The 18,467-nt window shown below is 40.8% G+C and overlaps 1 protein-coding gene across 2 annotated transcripts in view; it reads right to left on the bottom strand.

Moving 5' to 3' along the window:
* The window catches only part of SERPINE2 (serpin family E member 2), a 323,804-nt gene that overhangs the window by 151,054 nt on the left and 154,283 nt on the right, over positions 1-18,467 (bottom strand). For both annotated transcript variants that reach the window (XM_085634405.1, XM_085634404.1), the window contains 2 exons: positions 17,168-17,395; positions 8,183-8,377 (listed from right to left, as the gene is read on the bottom strand). In XM_085634405.1, coding sequence (XP_085490531.1) covers positions 8,183-8,377; positions 17,168-17,395 — 423 coding nt within the window. The remainder of the gene's footprint in view (positions 1-8,182; positions 8,378-17,167; positions 17,396-18,467) is intronic.

The raw sequence follows: 18,467 nt of genomic DNA, 5'->3' as shown, positions 1-18,467 counted from the left end.
GATGTTTTATCTCCATTATAGACGGAGAAGCGACGTGTGTCCCGATATGGCGGATAAAAAATGTGCGGTTTAGGCCGCAGTACTTACCATACAACTGGCGATAGCAGTGAGCATTGGACAAGATGTCATGCATTTAAGACTCTGGCACACTCCTTTACAAGCCGAAAAACGTGCAAAACGCGCAATAGCCCCTTCATGGCATGCTGTTAAATTCGAAGCAGAAAGTTGTGCCCTATGCGATTAAAAGGGCATGCTAGATGGAATTAGAAATGCCATTGTTAACACCGTAATCGTGACACACTGAAGTTATACTGTTCGATTCTGGACACCACAGAAGAAACTGAAGTATTGTTATGAATCGGAAACGGACACTAAATACGCCAAAAGAATGAGACACTTTAAATTTAAGCAAACACTCAATTATGGATTTAAAAAATAAATAAATAAATAAAAGGCGTCAAGAGCATTGCAGCTATGGCTGTCAGTTATTAACCATGCAGAGGCATTCTGGATTGATAAAGCCTTTGCCGGATTACTGCTGGCAGCCCTGTCTGATGCAATGATGTGCTCACTGCCGGTAATCTTGCATGTGGTGGCCACTAATGTAGTATTGTCTGATGTGGTCACTATTAGCACACTAATATTAGTAGCTCAGTATGAGTTATAATAATCTGAAGTAGCTCTTATTACAACAAAGGATGGAAACCCCTGGTCTAGCACATTTTAGTCCTTGCTTCGTTGTATCTGGGCAGAACTAACCTAACAAAGGCCAGGAAGTAAAATCTGCAAACAATTATAATATATGATGAGTTGCTTGTAGTCATTTTGGAATTCAAACTGAATAAAGCCCAAGGGCAAGACAGTGTGACAGCGATATTTAATAAAATATTCAACACAACTCAGCTGGGTTTTCAGCCAGGCAGTTATATTTTATACTAGGATTCTAAATGGATACTGAGATCAAGTTTCCAAACTACCCCACTCGGTAAAGAATATGCTCTTAAGGTCCAAGCAATCAGTTACCTTATTTAATGTTTGTGGGAAAGTGGATTACTTGAGATGAAAGGAGTCCTCAACTAATAAAATCATCATCTTGTTAGGTGCAGTAAAGATGAGCGTAACTGAAACCAAAGCTCAAACCAGGATAGCTATGGCACAGAGCACACAACTTAACTGAAGAAAATGTGTGAAGCATTCAGAAATACCAAATAATTAAAAAGCCAAAAACCCAACCAAATAATTTCACTCCAATTTATAAAAGTAGAGAAATATTTAAGTAACAAAATTACACTAAAATGACAAAAATGCCAAAAGGGGAAGGGCGATCAGAATTGTTACAGTTTTAAATACAAATTGCTCCAACAAGCGTTGTGTTAACCCCGGTCATCTGGTTGCGCTTGACTGGAACCCAAGCATGATTTAAGGCTGACCGCGATAGAATGCAAGTCTGAAACAGAAACCAGGTTCCACCCAGTCATAAGTTTTACCTTTTGCCTTAGTCTCTGTAATGAAAGTAAAAAATCATCAGTGGGGCAAGGCAGTTGTATGAGAGTAGGGCCAGACAGCCATTAGACGAGGTCCCAGTGAAGTACTTAAATTCATGTCCCTCACCGGCCAGATACTTTGAAGCCTTACCTCAGTGAAGATTTCTACGTTTCGATGTAATCACTTTTTTGGAAATGGTATTACTCCAGTGGGCAAGGCAGCAAGCTGTAGCCCAACAGGGCTCCACAAAGCCAGACACCCTCTCTTCGACATTGTGCTGAAACTCATTTGCAGCAATGTAAAAAGCTCAGAGTGGAAGCAACCAGACTCTTTGGCCCAGCTGCAACACAGCTTCGTCTGACTGCGTTTTGCAGGTTTGCTCCAGACCTCTGGAGGTCTTTAAAGCCAAAAGGTTTCAAAAGTGCCAGGTTTTTCAATATATTAAGAGGAGTACACTTACGTACAGCTAAAGGTCCCAAATCCTCAGGAACAGCAAATGGGGGTCAAGATTCACTCCAGCAGAAGCCACCAGCAGGGTTCAGGGCCGGTCCAGTTGGAAGTGGTCAGCTGGGCGCTTCAGGAAAGGGCTTCTTGCACCTTTTGTAGCCCTATAGCTTAACAGGACATCAACCCACGTACCCTTGAAATCCACTTCTTTCTTCTGGGAACATATGGTGGCGGTCCAGCCCTTCAGGTCTTCTCACGGGTATGAACAGCAGGTGCAGTTCTGACTTCCTCAGGTCCAGTAGTGTTCTGAAGAAGCTATCCAGGGTTGCCATATTTATGTCTGGTATCAGCTTGTGGGTCGGGGAGACTCCTGTCCCCTCCCTCACTAACAGGGAAAACATTTCCAGGGGTAGACCTACTCACTTTTGCAGCATTACTTGTGTGCCCTACTGCAAACAATCTCACAGTGCTGCCATCTCTGCCCAATTCCAAAATGGTGAAGCCCTTCTGCCCTTATGCAGAGCATATGTGCCAACCCCAGAGGTGTGTCCAGAGAAATTATCACCCCCTCCTCTGTGGTCACTTCAAATCAGTTAGGGGGCAGCTCCTCTCCCACTGAGATTGGTGCATGTCTGGCTGAGGGGGAACAAAGAAGGACCCAGCCCAGCTTTCCGCTAACGTTTACCTGTGACAGGATAGGCCTCTTTGAAGTCAACCAAGTTTCTGGGAACAGTCCAGATGGTCATCCTGCCAGAGGAACAGAAAGACCTCCCTTCACTCAAGTGCTCCGTCCTGCTCTACGAGCAGTTACACCTCATCAAGGGGGTTATTCAGGTGACAGACAGAATATATGCCAACGGGCTTTGGGTAGGGAAAAGTTAACTTTCTAAAAGCACTGTCCTTAATAGTTATGAAAAAAGGATGCTACCATTAAATTAAATTTTCATTAACTATTAAAAAGATTCCTTGAATTATATTTCTATCTGTTTTCTAACCAAAACTAGCATTATTAATAGTAATATTGAAAACCAATGTTTCCCTATGGAACAGTGTCTCCCTTCAGTAAAAATAGCTTTTTTAGTCTTTTTACTTTAAGCACATGTTTAACATTAAACTTTTGCATGTTCTACTTATAATTATCATGAACCTTGTGTTATGAGCATTAAAGCCTACTTCGGGTGACTTCATATTTGAAAGGAGGTTTAGGCCTGTCAAAAGGGGTTATTATGACAGGTTGAATTTGTAATTTAAAACTGCAACAGACAAGCTACAATGGAAAACCTACAGTCATGTTTGCATTGTTACTGTAGTGAATTTCAGAATGGGTGCTGCAGTCCACAAGGGATATTTAACTTCCAGGCCAGAGTACACTTCATACAATAAATTAGGAACTACTAGATAAGGTAAATATACCAATTAAGATTATAACCAAGTTAAGATGTTTTAGGGGTTAGAGTACACGCACTGGGCCATGGTTAGCAGTGCACAGAATAAACAAAACAGCGGCATAAAACCACAGAAAACTAAAATGCTCATGCATGCAAAAAGGCATTTTCCTACAATGTTAATGCAAGCATCTTTTTAGAAGAACTTGCAACACATATGGATTACATCTTGCAACATTTAATATATCCCTGTCAGTCAGGATGTTTTGGAGTGTGACAGGAACAGCAAAATATTAGACTGGCAAGACATCTTTGACCACACAGACGTTCGTTCCTATAATAGGCGATGATTCTAGGCAACATGGACATAGAAAGGCTTTCGCTCAGGTTGATGGAGTGTTTCAAAGAATAGGGTTAGAGTGTGTGACCTCATAAATTGGTCTGGGTCTGGTTACAAAAGCTTTTAATTTAGGACCCTAGTCCATGGCAGCAACTTGCATAAAGTATAATTCTGCAGAGGCACAAGACCAGGATATTTTAAGTCCTATTGCTCATGTTCTCGTCTGGTTTGCTCAACTCACTTGAGACAAGAAGGTTCTGGGGATTATTATAGGTTAAAACACTTTAAAACATGCAATGTCATAACCATATACTTTTCCTATGACATCAGAGTGAGTACTCACATTATTGTACAAACTCGTGAGGTTTCAAAAAGTCTCTTGTGATGGATCAATATGGACAAATCTAATTTTGTTTACCCTAGGTGGACCATCGGTATGAGACTTTGATTTGAGACTCAATTTTAAGAGTACCATGAGGTCTATTGTTTTGTCTTCATGTAAATTTAACCAGGAGTGGATATTTACCTGAAGTTATTTGAACAGGTAGCAGAGACCTGGAGAGACTGACTGGTGTCTGGATGGAATTACAGAAAAATTAACATGTTGCCTAGACTTCCATACGTTGAAAACCCTGCTTAACAGAAGCAAACCGCTTGAGAGTTAACGTGGTTTGCAGCTTTGACCCTGAATCTGGGAGAGCCAATGCTCTAAACAAGTGGCTACTAAGTTCTGGAGAACCTAATTGGACAAAGGTACCAAGTGACAGTCGGACGAAACTGAACATTTGATTGGCAAAGTCTAGAAACTTCTCTTGTAATGGATAACCTGTAGCTATAGGAGGGTACTAATGAGCCAATGTATTACATATGATTTTTTCATCATTACTACATCCACGTGATGCTTAAGAAAACGAAGGCTACACAGATGCTGGTTTAATGAGATGTGGGTTGATGGGGATATTTATTGCGTTGTATGTTCTAAATATTACAAAGAATAAATTCTTAATGCATGTGGTGTAATTCCCAGAGACCAGAAGTATGTTAGAGTAGCCCTATGGCAATGCATACCAACTATTCACATAAGCGTTAACGGATACCACATATGCTGTCAGTTGCCAAGGAGACTGTTAGATACTACAGCCACAATACAGGTCTCCTAGATCTCATGCCAGTGTAAATACCCAGGAGGCCAAGAAGGTCAATAGCTATCACATCCACTACAATTCAGTCCAGACAAAACTGTCACTTGTCTCATGGCAAAGCAATTTTAATTTTCCTATCCACTGTGGACTAAGAATAGCACCAAAAATTAAGTGTTCATGGCCTAGAAGGCTTATAGGAGATACACATGTAGGCCCCTTCTGCGGCAGTTTACTAGAAGAACAAGCAGACTTTACATGCATTAGCAAAGCCAACAGGTCTGTTTTTAAGGCACACATTTACGTGCCTCTGATACCCCTAGAGGTCACAGTATTGCCGCTATAAAAATGCTGATTGACTGAAAAGTTACAATTGTCACTTTCCAGATGCAGGTACTATAGGTCTCACACATGAGACAATACTTGCTGTACTACTTTAAGCCTTTTCTTTGGATCCCATAAGCATCTATCAACAGAATAGATGTCAGATTTATTAACCCCTTCAGTGCCCGCCCCTTTCCCCGCCCAGTGCCGGCCGTTGCATTAGCGGGCGGGGTCTATGACGAGCTGGACTCGTCATGGGCACAGCGCCACCGCGGCCCATGACGAGTCCAGCTCGTCATGGGCACTGAAGGGGTTAACCTATGGGTGATGTTTTCGGGTTTTTAGTGAGCAAATGTGTAAAGGTTCAGGCAAACGGTACAGAAGAACATTTTTTCAATAGTTCCTGTTTCACATGTGAGGAAGAAGTGATTTTCAATCGCACTGAACTGTGAAATTTTAATGAAACACATCATGGTCCGCATATAAAACAGACGGAAAGCTGCAATAAAATAGCATTTACTTGAAACAACTGTAATAATTTAATGATCATGAATACAAACTGCACATGAAAAGAACGAAGGGTCGGTTCCCAGCATGTTATTGCTGGACATGTCTCTGAAATGCAATGTGCAACACCGCTGTCAGACCTCAAACAGCTGCAAGTTCATAATGCATATAAGATGAAGCTTACGCATAAATAAACTAAAGCAGTTTGTGTCGAAGATGCCAGAGGGAGCAGCTAAATTTTATCTGTTTACAAAAATTATGGATTTTTTTTTTAACCAAGGGAATTTATTGATGTGATATTAAGACCATGAAAATATCGGATTCATAAATACTGTATGTGAATGTGCACACTTGGGGTTCGTAATTTAAAGGAAACTCCACTTCTAAGGAGCAAATTGAACTGAACAACCAAAGAAGCGAGTCACAACCGAAGGTGTGCTGTGAAGTAGTCGCTTCTGAGTCGCCTACGATGAAACCTGGAGCCATTTTGCCTGGTGCCATATCAATTCAACGGGTGAGTGGCAAGTGGTGACCCTGCGCGGTAGCAGTCCAGTGTGTGAGGTGGCATTCCAGCATGCACCAGACATCTTGAAGGCCCTGCTCAAGAGTAAACGGCAGGGGCTGATGGGATATTGGATACCAAAGGCGCAAGACGGTGACCCACTTATTTAGTACTCAAAATTCCAGCACTGCTTGGGAGGTGATGGAGGTCGGGATCACCTAACGTGAGCGTGACAGGACAGCGAAGGGGACAGGAGAGTGGAGATGAGGAGTGACCACGAGAGGAAAAGTCCGAAGTAAAAGCTACATAATGCCCTCATCACCAACACCTAGTCGGTTCACAAATGGGACGCTGAAACCATCCTAAAAAAAACACATGGATTTAAAAAAAAAAAAAACTTTTCAAACAATGGCAAAGAATGAAAATAGGGAAATGTCCATACCTGATCAGGGCATGCCCAAAGTACACTCTTGTTATATTTCTTTATCATTTTTGTGTGACGTTTTGTTGACATGCGTTCTAGAAACAGACAGCTAAAGCTTTCTCTACATAGAACTAAGATGCATTCGGGACTCCATTATGGATGAATGGTTCTAAATTTGTATCAAAGGTTTTGCAGGAAGCTCACAAGACATGTGGAACTGCCTTAGTGAGTTACCCACAGTATGACTTGCAATAAAAACTCAAAAGACTTGAAATATCAGAACATAATTAGCAGATAGAAAAATGAGCCTTGAAAATAAAAAGGATGCCATTACACCAACCACTTAGCATAAAACATTTAGGCAGTTAAACAAAAAAAAAAAAAAAAAGTTTATGCGTCTATACAGAAAAACAGCAATTAGCTCTTAACAATGAATGTTTCATTTATTGCTGTACTGTAAGCCGAGTGAATTTCTAAATGTTAGGATTAGAAACCCAGCTTGGATGTATACTGAACCTGTGATTTTAAAATGCTAGAAGCTAAAGGCAAAAAAAGAGGAACACACTTCAGCACAAGCAAACAGGATTTAGAAACATTTTCAGCACTTTAGGAACATTGACAGTGCCGAAGACCCCCACAGATAGTATTGGGTCTTAAGTTTAACATAGGATGTAATAAAACAAAGTTTTACCAATGTTAATTAATTTGTAATAAAACTGGACACAAATATGACTATTTGTTTCTGGGAAGGAAATGTAAAGCTGTAAAAAAGTCAAGTTATTAATTCCCCATTTTTCTAACGGAGCAACAGCTGCATTATTATATCAAATGCCCAATACCTTATAACATAAAAAAATAGATAGAGCCCGATGAGCAAAGACATTTTCGGTTGTACAAGTACATTCATGAAACAAAAGGTCTTGACCTATGCCTGCAAGACAGTCACAAAAGGTGACCTCGCAGGTGTAGGTCTATTTATTCCCACAAAAAATTATTCTGCAATTGCCTATAATTAAGCAGGAGTAAGTCTCACAAGCAAACGGTGGTGAGTAAGCAGATCGAGGAATTGTTTTTCTTGTAGGTTTTTAAATGGCCACACTCCCTTTTGTGAGCATTCACAAACTCCTATATGACTCTCTCCCACAATCAAAATGTCCGTAGATTTAGACCAACCAGTTAATGGCTGGACTGAATCCCTTTCCAAAAATGGGACGGGTAAAGTGATACCCTTTAAACTTCGCTGAGAGTAGTACATGACTGGATTTCATCTTGCAAGCAAAGGTTTTAAAACCAAAAAATAAAATAAAAACAACAATGTGAAAACGAATTGAGTGGATGCCTATCCCCAAAATGGAATTTCTACCATGCATACATTCTGTACCTAGCAAATGCTAACAAAGTAAATTTAATTTCCAGTGAGCTAGCCTGGATACTAGCCACTGCTATATCTTTCCACATAAATTATTATTAAGTAGTGTGAATTTAAAAACAAAAAACCTTAAAAGGCTCCAAGAAAAAGATTAAATCTCCAAAGATATATATTTTTGTGACTAGTGCCCAAATGCATTACGAGGTCCTGTAAAGTGGGTTGTAGATGATTAAAGTATTTGTTTTAATGGGAAAGCTTACCACTTCTGAAGACAGACAACTGGGACATCATAGGTACTTGGTAAACACCATCTGGTCCATTAAAGTTACGCTTTTTTGTATTTTCAGGTTGAAATCGGGATTTCCATTGCCCCTTGAAATACAGCGCATTGACTAGGATGAGCTTGGTTAGTGCGTTGTCAATAAGCTCTGGGGCAATCAGACCTTCAATCATACCTACAAAAGAAAGAAATGTATAAACATTTTCAAAAATGAATAAACAATGCACTGAGGAAACTACTAATGGATTCATTAAGAGATCCCTTGCAGTTCTGATGGCACCACTAATGGCAGTGACCGGCTGCATCGTAGTGAGATTCTCATGGATCTGTGGTATTTCACCTCAAGAATCTCCAGGTGAAATATTGCGGCCAAATGAGAAATTACTGGGTGAACTCTACTCAGAATCACGATGCTCCTTATAATTTCTCAACAGATTTAAAGGGTTCAATTTAGAATCTCCACTAATTTCACATCCCTGTAGATAAGTGAACCACAGTATTGTTACCTCTGAGGTCTAAAATTTACAACTCGCATCGTGGGCACTTGCAATGAGGCCCAAAAACAAATTTGAAGGGCATTCATTTGTTACCTAAACTTGTTACTATTTGCCAAACTTCTTACCTGGTTCTAGCTTCCTTAAAATGTTCCTAAATTTCTACTTCCAGTAAAACTAATCTCATTTGATTCTTCCCAAAACTGATTTTGTATCCATACTTGCCATCCCCCCCTCCCTTTGTCCAAATCTTTATTCTTCAATACAAGTTCTCTGTTCTTACTCTCACCAGAGATTACCTTACTTATTTTATTAGCATTTTCAATTACAAAAAATGTTACCACAGAGTTAATAGACCACAAATAAAATACTCACAGTATATTATACTTAAAATTTAAGGTACCAAGGGCTATATGTATCAAACATTTTTCTGGTCGCAAACAGCCAGTTTGTGTCCAGAAAAATGAATGCTGGTATGTATTAATCCCAAACTGGCATTCTGTAATAGGTTACTGAATCGCGGTTTAGAATAGCGAATGCATACCAATTTGGTATAGGGACGGGCGTGTTTAGGGCTTCCCTTCCTCATATCAAATCACAGTGGAATGTAAAAATCTTTTGAGACCGAAATGCAGTCGCAAAACATCAGCATTTTCTGGGAAGGGGGTCCCCAAAGCACTCCTTCCACTTTGAGAATGCAAATAAAAATATATTTAAGAGCAGGCGGTGGTCCCTGGGGCCATTGGATACTCTTAAAAAATGAAACTGCACAGACAGACACCCCCGCCTTTTATTAAAAAGCAATCAGACATGGTGGTCTACTAACCTCAGCAGGTCACCATCCTAGTGATGGCTGTGATACCTAATGGGTCACAAATTGCAACCTACCTCATTTATCTTCAAGAGGTCTGTCTATTTGCGACCAACTAGGGATCGCTAATTGAACTCAAAAGAGTTTCATACATTCGGAATACCGATATCATAATAGCGTTTCAGAGAGAATCAGTTAGGAAATCAGTAATCCTAATGTTAGTACATTGAGCCCCAAGTCATCCAGTAGCATTTTTTGGCTCCTAACACTTGCAGGTCAACAGTTAGTCAATGTGATTCACAATGCAGGTGCAATCCTTGTCGGGCTCGAGTTCACACCAGTTTGGGATTTATCAACACTAAGGAAGTTAGCTTTGTTTTCTTTTAGGGCTTTCAAGGCCCGATGTGCAAACAATGTTAAAGGTTGCAAAGGTCCTATCTGAACCTTTCCAACCCGCAAAACAGTTTTTTTCATATGCACAAAACCCAAAGTGCATTTTGGTAATGTTACCAAATTGCAATTAGAGTGTCAGCCAAAATACTGAATCGGTATTGAAAGGGGAGTGTAAGGGGCATCCCTTCCAAATACCAATTCCTTAACTAATGTATTCATGTTTTGAACTGGTTTCCGGTAGCTTAACATTCATATTTTACCACCAAAACGAAATAAATATGGACCATTTGGAAATGGTAAGGGCCCTAAGGGACCCTTTACCCTTTGTGAATGTCACCAATTTTTTTTTTTTTTGTTGAGAGGTTAGGCAGTGATCCCTATGAATACATAGATTGGTTCACAAAATACCTAGGCATTCTGCAGCAGTTAGTGTGCAAACTGCAGCCACTTCGACAAAATCCATTTTAATGGATTCCTACTACGACATCACAAGTTTCAAATTATTATTTGAGGAAATTTACGATTTCTTATTAGGAATCTTTATACATCAGGACCCTAGTTCTTTATTATTCATACTTGCCGTTTTAACAGTTTTAACTGTCGGGGCAAATTTAAAACTTTTTTCCTTAAGCACTTGTTTGACTTACAACAGCAGGATTTTAAATGTGAAGATTAAAATCTTACTAAATTCTCCTTTTCTGGGCATACTGTCTCAAGACACGTTCGCCTTCCCAGTTGCTAAATAGATTTAACAATAGAAAGAGTCTACCTATGTATTTTTAGTCTTTCCCATAACTTTTATTTTGTTGTTCTCCAAAGTGTCATTGATTTGGAAAACACAAGGTGTTTTTGAAAGAATCCTCACTCACCTACAGAGTAGGTAGACCATCAGAATTAAAGCTGGTCTCTGCAGTTGGGACAGGTGGCACTTATGATTTAGAATACTGGCCCGTTTTTGTGTGTTCATACACTTAATAAAAAAAAAATAGCAGCCCATTGTCTGAATAACCCAGAACCACCAGTGTACTGATCATCCTGTTCTGAAGGATTATATCCTGAAAAGGACGTGATTCCCTTCAACTAAATCCCAACACCCTCTTCAGATTAACTCTTCGAAATTGAATGGTTTCAAGAGGCAGTCAAGAACCTTTAGCACTATACTCTTTGGAGTCGCTCCTTAGTCCTGCTTCATTTATCTTTGCTGACTCACATGATTTATTAAAACGTTCCCCTTTATCTTGCTAAAGATTTGGGAAGGCTCCAAGTGGGTCTTGACTGAAATTTCTCATAATAGATGGGACATTAGTTTTTGCATATTCTCATTTTGGAGGATGGGTTCACAATATGGAGAGATTTACTTGTAGTTCTGGATTTCAAGCTTCATTGAGTGGCAAGTTAATTCAGTGATAATAACCAATAAAGAAGCTGTAGTGTTTCCATGGAGCGAAAGAGATGCAACATCCTTATGTTTGGAATTTGTTCTAGTACCTGGTAGAACCAGACTTTCTTCTGACAATGTTCCACTTTCTTGTATCACTCCTGACAAACTTTCCTTAGACGGGTTTCCCTCAACGTCAGTGACAGGGTTTCTAAGACAGTCTGATTCCGGATTTAGTCCATTAATATCTGTTAAAACAGTACAATAGCTAAGATCTTTAACAATGGGGCATATACTAAAGCTCACTATATGCTGATCACAATCGGTGCAAATATACTTAGGTACCAAGAGGCTGCTTACAGATGCTGTAGAACTTGTGCTTTTGAAGTAGTGATCAATTTGGACCTTTTTAGCAGTTTGGCTGTCAGCTTATGAAGTTAATATGTTTGAAAAAATTGCTTCAAGCACCTGGATAGCCTAATTTTGGCTTGTTGTAATAAGCTGTTCCATCTACAAGCCAAATTACTCTTCATCCTGATCAAATGATTTAACAAGCGTTCCAACAGAATGCGCACACTATTACATGCATATATCTGTTTGTAAACATTTTCTTATTCTCCTTTAACATACGCACTCAACTGTTGAAGTAGTCTATGCTGATAACTTAAGGCTACTACAACACCAGGTTCAAGGCTTCTGGCCCACAGTTTCTGGCTGCAGTTCTTAAAAAATAGTCCTCTTCATAGAGAAATTTACATTCGCAAGTATTAAATAAAACCACCATTAATACTAGCAAAAGTTATTTGAGATTTGGGAAAAGAACGAAGTGATCAGATGCTAGTGTCACTTGTTCGGTGTGCCTAATCTTCTGCATTTATGCATACCTGTCAACTCACCCACTTTAGGTCGATTCTTACTGCTCACCCATTGGCTTTTTATTTGTAACTCGGACTGTCCTTCAAAAAGACTTGCTTTCTAGTGGGTAATCTTTCTTCTTTGTCCCTCCTTTTCACCGGATATTAATGCCCAGGGAGCAGTGCCTAACTATTGGTATGGTTCCACTTGTGTGTTTATGTGTTTGTTTTCTGGAACCATCATTTTTTTTCCTGCTCAAGTTTGCTGTACGTGTACAACTTGCTTGCAGCTCTGTCGCTGCAACTGCCCTCTCCCATTTATCTTCAGCTCGTGCTTTTCATCCCCAGTCTGTTGTTGTGGTAGTCTCCTCCCTCCGTATTTCAGCAAGCTGCTGAGGGCACCTCCCCTCCTGTTCTCGTTTTGGTTGCTCGGCTTCCCCTGCAAGCCACTTCCTCAGTGTAGCCGCCTCATACGGCCTCGGCCCATCTGGCAATGTTTGCGCTCCTTGGCTCTCGCGGTCTCCCCTGGTACTGCTGGTCACTACCTCTCCTTGGGCTGCAGCTGCCTCCCCCTCCCGTGGCTTGCATATCATTTAATATCCCTGTGCGGTGACACACCACCCCCCCACCCCCCATCCCCATCTCCCGTTCGCAGCTGCGGCACATGGGCAACATCAGCCTACTGTGTGAAGAAAATGAATATAACGTGCATTAATGCACAGGACATCTTGCATTGCACCCAAAAAATAAAGTTGGTAGATATAAAGCACAGGGCTTTCTAGAAGACAAAACAGTACAGAAAAGGCGTAACCAGACTGCCTCCTTCTCAAACCGGGCTTTGCATCCTGTTAGGAGCAGCAACCATCAGCGCTGTAATAACCGGGCATCCACGGACATCACAAGATGGCATGCGTGCGTGCATGTACTATAGGAGGAGGCTCGAGAGAGTTATTTTTTTTGATGAGCAAGCTACTTTAACATTCAGAATTCACTCTGAGGCTTAATGGTTTGGAGTGAATAGACGCTTCCAGCGGCTGACTGGGAACCAAAACCGGCCCTGGCAAAGTGCTCGGCCATCTCCCCGGAGGGGTTGGGGGGTGAGGACGGGCTGTTTGCCAGGGCCAGTTACCGACGATTTTGTTACAGGGGCCGATATTGCAGCTATGCTGCAAAAACAACCCTGTAACTAAAACGGCCTCCCAGGGACCCAAAACCAGCACCCATTCTGTCGGCCCACCGGGGAAACGCCCGGGGCCCTCTACGGCCAGTCCGACCCTGGGCGCTTTCTGTGCTGTTCAGGTCAGCTTCATTCTACTTTACTACACAAATTCACTCCACAGCACACTATTACACACCACACAATTCCACAAAAATTCAAATCCAACCCACATAATTCCTCTCCACACCACATACATCCACTCCACGAGTAAAATACATTGTCATTTACAACGCCAATAGTTATAACTCTTGCAAAATCGTGATCTATTGACTTTATACATGCCTGTCCAGTTTTGTTTTTGTTTATCCACTTTCAGAACCACAGTAAGTTCAACACAGCTCCTTGATGAAGGGTTCACACAATGCATTGGGCATTTGCGATTACCTTTATGCCTTAATGAAGTGAATAAATAGAATGATGGAAGAATATATGCCATATGACACCAACTCCTTAAAAAAACTACCCGAGGACAGCTCTGAATACGAGGGAGGCACTGGTAAAAGAATGGAATTAGAGAAAGAATAATTTTAACTTATGTAGGGTTCTTTATTTTACAGGCAATTTAGGGTTTGGTTTTTTAAACCGCGTTCTCAGAATATTAAGCCCTAAAAACCCATTTTGCTGCGCCGAGATCCCGATAGGCCATTGTGCAGATGTATGAGCTGAAAAACTACAGCGGAGAGCAAGAAATGCCAAATACGTTAAACGTAGTTGAAAGTAAGAGTCAGCAGTCATGAAAAGATGTGAGTAGCGAACCGTTTTGCCTTTGTGTATTAGTGAACAGAAGTGGATTCTTGATCCCAACGAGCACAGGGAGAGCTATTCCTCGGAGTCCACTTGATGAAGACGAAACCATTGCTGGCTAACCATTACTGCCATTTAACTTCACGTAATCAGTGTGAAATTAGGAAGACCATTGAGGGGGTATCGCTAGGCTGAACATTTGATTACAGGGCTGAGCAGCTCTTGCTTCGATTTTAGCATATGAATTACTGCAACTTCTGACTCGACTACTTATGGTAAGCAAATCAAAATATCAGGTCTTTTCTCAATCTTATTCATTACTAGAAGCAATATTATTACCTCTTGTTCTATGGATCATGGTGTCTCCCGGATGACAACTGGGAGACACAACGATCCATAGAACAGGAAATGTTTTCTCCCCAAACTTGTTATTTTCTATAGATGACAGAATGAGACTAGAGCACCTCTGTAAGGAACTAAGGGAGATAAATTTAAGAAATTCCATGTTCTTGGCTAGTTAGAGAGGGATTGTCAGAGTGCTTTACTTTTTGGACTCCAATTTCCAAACCATGTTCCTACTTGATGTGTTAAGATCATACATGTACAGAGAGTTTATCCCTTTTAATGAATTAATGATACAGGAACGTGGATCATGGGATGGCAGCTTGTATAGATGGGGTGCAGGTCGATCTATATTACTTCTGGAAAAAAATTCTGTAGTGCATTCTGGACAGTACTCCTGTACTTTGATCAAAACTCAGATTCTTAAATTAGGGGTTTTAAATATTTCTCAGCGACCATAGTTGGCAGTGAGCTCCTCTGACAATTTTTTTTGCAGCTTTATATAGCGCAAACATGGCCCAAAGGCTTTTGAGGGCTTCACGTGAGGACTAGAATACACTACACAAGGTCAGATTTTTTAAATTTATTTTTTAAGTACAGGAAATTACCCAGGATCACAGGATGAGGCCAATGCCAGGCAACTTGGTACCTCAGTGTCAAAGTCTGCAGCTCAGGCCACAAGGTCACCTCTCCTCCCGTAAGCAATACATAATGATAGCGGGTTTATAGTACCGTTAGAAGTGAGAGCTGCTTGCTATCTAGGTATGGATTTTTTTCGATGCATTACATAATGCTCCTCCTTAACACATTTCTATTCCATTAGGTATTTTGGAATCACACTTGTGATGTAGTGTAATTCCGGACAGAGTTACGTTCATATGCAATATGGAAGACAACTGATAATTCAACTGCAACTAACATTTCTCTATTGAATTGTAGTTTAACTGCTATCGATCTTAAAAGGCTTTTATCCCATTAAAACCTTATTCCCAGTGAGCTTTTTTAAACCTTTTGGCACAGAAAGAATTCATTAATAAGTGGTATTCTAAAGCCATAAAACAATCTGCCAAAAAGCACTAAACAGGAATAGCCGACTTTGGAAAAAGTTAGCTAGAATAAAACATTGGCAAATACAATTTTATTCTGAATTATATTTCCCCCCAAAAAGCCAGATCAGAAAAAAACCCTTTTTCGGTTAGGAGTAAAATATGATGGAGGCTCGTATATAATTGCTCTGTTACATTTCAGAAGAGAATACTATTCAGGCGAGTACTCAAATTTCGGTTTCTTCTGAATTATTACTTCTATCCAAATTTGAAGACATTGCACTTTACTAATTCTTAAAGGGCATTCAAGGTAGTAATGAAATGGCTACGGAACGCAAGACTCAAATACCAAATGTGCAAATGAATTAATCGACTGCACGCTGCCGGACGTGTTGATCAGGAAAAATTGACAAAATCATGTGCAGGCCAGCTTAAACTTGATAAACAGAACAGCAGACAGACTAAAAACCACTGTTGCAAATTTTACTTCTTGTAGTCAATCCCACACAACCTAATCAATTACATTATTAAAATGTTTGTGCCTAAACACACTACCAAAGTTGTGTTTTCATTTTCAGGAACCTTCAGTCCACAACTGTCTAAACATCAGTCACTTAGTCACGAAATTAAACTCATTGCTGAATGTAATATCTTCATAAAATCTTCGTGCAGCTATCCACGAATCCTTCTATGGATAGCCAGAGAACATAGTAAATTGTACACCCCTACCTTCTGAGGAATCTCTCACCAACCAAGTCGTTGGAGAACAAGCCCAAGCATTGAGAAGCTGCAAGCGGCCTTTGCAGTCCTCAAAGCTGGGCAAATCAACTTTCTTCTCATCATTTGTATAACGCGCCTCATGCAGGCCCTTGTCACAGTGTTTAAATTATTATCAATCTTAAATGTCAAATCTTCGACATGAAATTTTGATCTGCCACCTCATTCAGGGAATGTATATGCCTGGAAATCTAAATACAGTTGGACAGAATGCAGAACAATGTCATACATTCACCCCAGTACAAAGATCTGGTCCTAAATCCATCGTTTTTTTGCTCACCATGCCATTCCAGTTTGAACCCAGCCATATGCAAATCAGTCTTGACCCTGTGCCTCATGAGAACAGTCCAGCTAGAACTGCCAAACAAGGTCCTCCCTTGACTGGAAACAAGCATCCTAGGAACGGTTTTGGGGTTTCACCCCACTTCAGCCACAATAGCTTGATTCCAGTGGCATGGAGAGCACGGGACCCACGTCTGGGCATACCCTTCCCACTCGGGGTGACAAATGCAAAAACAGTTGATGGACAGAATGCAGAACAATGTCATACATTCACCCCAGTACAAAGATCTGGGCCTAAATCCATCGTTTTTTTGTTCACCATGCCAATCTACCTTCTTAAAATTTCCAGACGTCTTTCTACTGCCCTAGACTTGCTTCTGTTGCTTGTGTCTGAACAGTGGGAAGTCTGTGAAAGAAGTACTGAGGAACTATGCATTACTATTCATGTGTAAAATTACACTAAAATGGACAGTTTTATTACAATGTACTTGACATTCATCTCAGCTTAGCTAACAAAAGCGACAGAACACACTGGCTCTGCAAACCTCTGCAAGAGTTCAGTGTAGTGAACATTGCTTCACAATTTCAATGAGTGGCGTATGTTTAATGTGCGAAGAACACTTACCCCTTGTTTCGTTTTTTACCCACTGGTTTATTATGGACGCTGCTGCGTTGCTGTCCCCAAAATCCACACTTCTGACTTCGCTCTGAAACACCTCTTTGTTTCGTGCCATGAAGGGAGCTTCCATTTTAAACCCACTCTTCGAGAACACTCCATTGCCATTTAAAACAATGTCTTTATTCTTTTTCGAGACAAGAACTTTGTTGATCTTCTTGAGGATTTTACCAACTCCTTTATTCCAAGGAAACAAAAAACACAAACCGATATATTCATATCTCTACAAGAATACATTTTAATTGCGCTACACGTTTTATACACAGGAGTGCACATTTTAAGAAAAGAACCGGAGGATAAGAAAAAAAAAAAAGATATTAAATATAAAAAGTAATACAATGTCACTTATAATTGCAGGCGTAAAACGCAGGAGCCAATTCACAAAGCCTCAGTTAACAATGTCAGAAATCTACTTCGGTATTTTACTCCTATGTTTGAAGTAAATTTCTGAGTTTAGGAATTAAAAAACAGTAAATTTACGAAAGCAGTAGATTCTCTGGTGTACTCTAATGAAGCAATTACTTAGTGGTAATCTTAATCACCCCAATTCGTAGTCCTCTTCCCAGTCCGGACTTAAATATGTAGGAATGACTCATTTAGTCATGAATGGGAGGAGGACAGAGATGAGGGATTAATGGGCATAATTTGAATAAAATGGATTTACACCAGGTGCATTAGCACATTCAATTTATTCCCTCCCTTCAGAAGAACCATACCCTTTACCGTCATTAAATGTATGGGCACTATTGAAAGGTCTACGTGTTAAATTTCATAGAAATATAGTTAAGTGTTTCCAAAGTAGGAACAATACGAGACAACCTATAAACTAACAAGTTTGTTGGTGTTGACCTAGCTCTTCACGATTTCCCACCAAAAAACTCAATTCTGCTCCTAATCCGGTGGCCGAGCCGAGCTGCAAGATGGCCGCCGTGTAACGGGGCTCTGCCGGCCGAACGCCTAAATCCGTCAGTTCATCCGTTTTACGCCGACATCCTGTCCCGACAAAGCTGAGGCGGAGGGTGCCCGGACGTAGAGGCATCGATCCCTGCAATCCGGACCGAAATCGGTGGCGGCGATCCGGAGCGGTGCTCCCTTGAAGCCCAGGCGGTGGCTCTCCTGACTCCCGGCCGGGGATCCCAGCTACGCAAGTCCCGTGTCGCGGGCCAGAACATGACGTGCAAAGGCCGCGGCTGCCGGGGGGGGGGGGGGTGGGGGGACGAATCCTGCTGTCCCTGGCGCCCCGGACGGC

The sequence above is a fragment of the Triturus cristatus genome, chromosome 11 (assembly GCF_964204655.1).
Source record: "Triturus cristatus chromosome 11, aTriCri1.1, whole genome shotgun sequence".
Classification (NCBI taxonomy): domain Eukaryota; kingdom Metazoa; phylum Chordata; class Amphibia; order Caudata; family Salamandridae; genus Triturus; species Triturus cristatus.
Note: the sequence above shows the minus strand (reverse complement) of the source record. Positions and strands in the feature narration are given on the sequence as shown.